This window comes from Giraffa tippelskirchi, chromosome 13 (assembly GCF_054371585.1).
Source record: "Giraffa tippelskirchi isolate mGirTip1 chromosome 13, T2T-mGirTip1v1.2.pri, whole genome shotgun sequence".
NCBI lineage: Eukaryota > Metazoa > Chordata > Mammalia > Artiodactyla > Giraffidae > Giraffa > Giraffa tippelskirchi.
The window spans coordinates 36,177,482-36,182,889 of record NC_137287.1 but is presented as its reverse complement, the minus strand read 5'-3'; the positions used below and the strand labels follow the sequence as shown (position 1 = coordinate 36,182,889).

At 42.2% G+C, this 5,408-nt stretch overlaps 1 protein-coding gene across 1 annotated transcript; it reads right to left on the bottom strand.

Moving 5' to 3' along the window:
• Positions 1-1,542: 1,542 nt before the first annotated feature.
• Positions 1,543-3,844, bottom strand: LOC145531574 (protein lin-52 homolog). The gene has a single exon (XM_081554415.1). It carries the CDS (start codon positions 3,832-3,834, stop codon positions 3,496-3,498), a length of 339 nt encoding a protein of 112 aa, XP_081410541.1. The 5' UTR covers positions 3,835-3,844; the 3' UTR covers positions 1,543-3,495.
• Positions 3,845-5,408: the final 1,564 nt, after the last annotated feature.

The window sequence follows — 5,408 nt, the reverse complement described above, 5'->3', positions numbered from 1 at the left end:
CCCTTGAACCTCCCTGCCACCCCTCACCCCATCCCACCTCTCTACATTGTCACAGGGCCCTGAGTTTGAGTTCCCCATGTCATACAGAAAATTGCCACTGGCTACCACCCTGCTTATCTAACTTATATGCAGAGTACATCATGAGAATCGCTGGGCTGGAAGAAACACAAGCTGGAATCAAGATTGCTGGGAGAAATATCAATAACCTCAGATATGCGGATGACACCACCCTTATGGTGGAGAGTGAAGAAGAACTAAAGAGCCTCTTGATGAAGGTGAAGGAGGAGAGTGAAAAAGTTGGCTTAAAGCTCAACGTTCAGAAAACCAAGATCATGGCATCTGGTCCCATCACTCCATGGAAAATAGATGGGGAAACAGTGGAAACAGTGTCAGACTTTACTTTTTTGGGCTCCAAAATCACTGCTGATGGTGACTGCAGCATGAAATTAAAAGACGCTTACTCCTTGGAAGGAAGGTTATGGCCAACCTAGATAGCATATTTAAAAGCAGAGACATTACTTTGCCAACAAAAGTCCATCTAGTCAAGGCTATGGTTTTTCCAGTGGTCATGTATGGATGTGAGAGTTGGACGGTGAAGAAAGCTGAGCACCGCAGAATTGATGCTTTTGAGCTGTGGTGTTGGAGAAGACTCTTGAGAGTCCCTTGGACTGCAAGGAGATCCAATCAATCCATCCTAAAAGAGATCAATCCTGGATGTTCATTGGAAGGTCTGATGTTGAAGCTGAAACTCCAATACTTTGGCCACCTCATGCGAAGGGTTGACTCATTGGAAAAGACCCTAATGCTGGGTAGGATTGGGGGCGGTAGGAGAAGGGGACGACAGAGGATGAGATGGTTGGATGGCATCACCGACTCGATGAACATGGGTTTGGGTAGACTCCGGGAGTTGGTGATGGACAGAGAGGCCTGGCGTGCTGCAATTCATGGGGTCGCAAAGAGTCAGACACGACTGAGCGACTGAACTGAACCTATTTTGCATGTGGTAATGTATATGATTCTATGCTACTCTCTAAATTTGTCCCTTCCTCTCCTCCCACTGTGTCCACAAGTCTGTTCTCTATATCTGTGTCTCCATCGCTGCCCTGCAGATAGGTTCATCAGTGCCATGTTTCAAGGTTACATATATGTGTGTTAATATACAATAATTTGTTTTTCTGACCCACTTCATTCTGCATAATATGCTCTAGGTTTGTCTACCTTGTTACAACTGCCTCAAATGCATTCCTTTTTATGACTGAATAGTACTCTGCTGTATATATGTGCCACAACTCCTTTATCCATTCATCTGTCAATGGACATCTAGGTTGCTTCTATATCCTAGTGTTGCAATGAACATTGGGGTACATGTGTCTTTTTCAATTGTGGTTTCCTTAGGGTATATGCCCAGTAGTGGAATTGTTAGGTTATATGGTAGTTTAATTACTGTTTTTTTTTTTTTCCTAATAAAAGGGACATATTTATTATGATGACATAGAAACCACCATACACAAAGTACAATCCTCTAACACCCTAAAATACATACATGCACACATTGTACATAAATTTATATTATCAATATAAAAATACATCAACAACATTTCTAAGGACGGCAAATACAAAACCAATAAATATTGCAATTCTAAAACATCTATGTATAGTAAGTGCCGGTGGATAAGATGACAGTAAATGGAAGAGGCCAAAGCAGACCCCAAAACAAGTTTACAGACTGGAGTTGGTTTGGGGGAGGTATCCCAATGTTCTCCATCTGTTTCTTAATTTCCCCAAGTACTTAGAAGTGCCTGCCACCACCAACTCTCAAAAAACAGAGCAAAGTTAGAATATGACATTGTGGCATTATTTTTTTGCACAGCCCTCCTTCCTTCTCTCTCCCCATCTTTTACATTCTTTAACCGCATTTAAGACAAAGGAATGTCAATGATAAGCCTTACTTAAAATCAAAACCTCTCTAGCCTAACCTTATATATCGCACCCAAAGAGAACGTTTACCTTCTCATACTCTCTTTGAAGGTCTTGTGTTAAATTCCACCCGCCTTGATCAATAAGTAAAATTGCATGGATGGTCAAAGGAAGCAAATGAAAGAAAAATCCAACCTTAATTCTAGCATGGGAAACAAGGCAGAAGTGTCAGAAGATGGCCAATGGACCAGCTATTAAACTGAGTACTGCTATACCCTAGCCAGACACTCAGCATCAAAACCTTGACCACAACATCCCTAGTGTCTAAACACTAACACACTACTGCCACACGGATGCTCTTTTCATAAAGTTTAGGAAACCCCATGAACTTCTCAAAACAACAGAAGCTGGGGGCTGGCTTACAAGACAAAATAAGGAGAATACTTATAATCCACTTTAAACATGGGCTAGATTTTCAGGTCTTAACATAGATAATGGACAAACAGCTCCATAAGAATTGTAGAGTCAAGAAATTCTTTCTCGTGTGTGTGTGTGTGTGTGTATTTCTGTTATATGAGTGAACTATCTAATCTGTGCTATGAGATGGGATAGGGGAGCAGGCAAAATATTGCCGCCATTCCACAGCACATTCCTTTAAGGTCAGTTACAATTTCTAGTTTTTAATCAAATGGGAACTCCTGCACTCAATCCCCCTCTCCCATCTTTCAGGCCATATCGACATTCTCACTTGAATCTGTAACAGACTAACCAGAACTCAAAAGTCCTTTCCATCATCTTTAAACTAGTCTTGATATCTAGAACCCAATGCAACCCTGCATGCGCCTTTCACTGTACAAGCTAATCCCAGGAGGGACTTGGTACACAGGGATCTCGCTCCCTGGAGTCAAGACACATGGGGGGCCCTTGGAGGCGGGGAACAGAAGGCATTGGAGGATGCGACTATCGTGAGAGGTGTAGAATTTCAAAAGCATTTCTCTAGCTGGGGATTACTGGAACCTAGTATACATTGGTGGGTTCGCAGGTCCAACTGCATCCTGACCTGAATCTAACTGGTCCAGAATCTAATTGGCCTCTGGTCTCCTAGCATCATAAATACTTGCTAAGAGATGAAGTACAATTCAAAGGAACTCGTCCAATCAACATGTCTCAACTGACTTTGCCATCACTGAATCAAATCAACTGTAAGATCCTGGATTTGCCATCACTGAATCAAATCAACTGTAAGATCCTGGAGCTCCTGAATCACTTCTGGAAACGAGAAAGCAGGACTTTGACCTTTAAGAATGATATGCTCTCTGGTGTCACCAACATCCAAGGTTGAGACGGTCAAAGTCTGGAAGCTGATGGAATAACTGCACCGATCCTTGGGTAGAGCAGATTCTTCTCTTGCTGCCCAACGTCCTCAGAGGCGCAGAGTGCCAGAAGCAGGGGAGAGGGTGAATTCTGGAGTGCACCCTCCGGCCTCTGGTCAGGAAGCAGTGAGGTGTGCATCTTCAGAGCTGCACTGGGAAGGAAGCATGGTTCCGGGCCCCAGGACATACTGTCCACAAGCAGCTGCTACTTCTTGGGCTTCTCTAGAATGTTGAGGAATTTCCCCCGTGTCATCTCTCTGGACTCATCCAGCCCCAACTGATAGGCCAGGTTCTGAAGGCCTCGTACCTTCTCCATCAAGTTAGCTGTGGTGAGGCTCCCCAGTTCTTTCAACATGTCGATGTCATCACGTTCTATTTCAGCCATCCATTTGGGTGGAGAGCTAGTAATAGGACTTTTGAAGGAAGCTGCAAATTCAGCAACACCTGGTAATTGTTCTGGCCAAAGGTCTGGTGAAGCCCGGTCAAGTTTTTCAAAACTTAGCAAAGATGCTTCTAGATCTGCCCCGTCCGTGGGAGACGCCATCTTCCAACCCACCTAATTACTGGTTTTTAAAGAAATCTCCATACTGTTCTTCATAGTGGCTGTATCAATTTACATTTCCACCAACAGTGCACAGGGGTCCCCTTTTCTCTACACTCTCTCCAGCATTTCTTGTTTGTAGATTTTTTTGACGATGGCCATTTTGACTGGTGTGAGGTAATACTTCATTGTAGCTTTGATTTGCATTTCTCTAATAATGAGTGATGTTAATGGAAAGTAGGAAGAAGGGAAGTGGGAGCTAGTGATGATGAAGTTGAGAAGTCTTTCCAAATCTGCTAGTTCTCAAGGACTGTGGCTGTCACCTTAGGGCAGGAACCTGCTGCTGCTGTTGGAATCAGAAGGGAATGGATATAAATATCAAGAGAAAATGTGATACTGGGTTGAGCAAAGAAAGTATAAGTCCAATAACCCTTTAGGAATTTGGAATATATAGAAGATGAACTTCTTTCTCATTAGTTATGTGACCCTGGGCCCTAGCCAGTGTTTCATGATTGAAAGTTCTTTTAAAAATAAATAGATGACTTATTTCTTTTTCTTGTCTTATTGCTGTGGCTAAGACTTCCAATACTATGGTAAAGATGAAAGTGGTAGGAGTGGACATCCTTGTCTTGTTCTTGATTTAGAGAAGAGGCTTTCAACTTTATATTGTTGAGTATGACGTTAGCTTCCAGTTTGTCATAAATGGCCTGTATTGTGTTGGAATATGTTCCCTCTATACCCACTTTGATGAGAGTTTCTATCATGATTGGGTGTTGAATTTTGTCAGATGCTTTTTCTGTGCCTATAGAGATGGTCATGTGATTTTTTTTTAATCCTTTTTTTTTAATGTACTGTATCACATTGATTGATTTACAAACACTGAACCATTCTTGGGTCTCTGGAGTAAATCCAATGTGATCGTACAGTGGCTGTTTTAGGCAGTAGGCTCTGTCATGTGTCCCTCTTGGGTATCCAGGAGATAAGCAATAAGAAACTAAGACATGGAGTGGTGGTTTCATTTTAAAAAAAAAGACAGCTTGCCATTCTGGGTCAATTGTTTTAGAGTTAGCACCTTTGAGAAATTTATCATGGCAGTCTGGCCTATAAACTTAGAAACAGAGCAAAACCAGAAAGGCTGTTTGTTGAGTATTTGGAGACTTTAAAACATACAGAGTAAATTTTATGACCCAGAAGGTAGATTTTCCCCTTGTTCATGTAACCCATTTTAAGGACTTGATAGTGGAAGAAGGAGCTTTTAACCTCCAAGTTACTGGTTAAGGAATGTCCCAAGTTGGTAGTGAGTAGAAGGCATTGCCATCTGCCAGCTGCTTGTGGCCTATATGAAATGACACAGAGGTCTCACAGCAAAGTGTAATGAGCAGTCATTTCTATCTAACGAACTATAACTCCACTTTCAATGGCCCAGACTCAGACTCCTTGAAGGGGTCCCCCAAGATTCTGATTGGAAGATGACAGGTGGTTAAGAATGGAGATATCCATGTGGGAATCAGCAATGCCAACCTTTCTTGGGAACTCATCCATTTAAAAGAATCAACTTTATTTTTCTCTTGGGACAG

Excerpts from the sequence above, each read along its gene's own strand:
- LOC145531574 (XM_081554415.1), bottom strand. The coding sequence starts at position 3,834 with ATGGCGTCTCCCACGGACGGGGCAGATCTAGAAGCATCTTTGCTAAGT.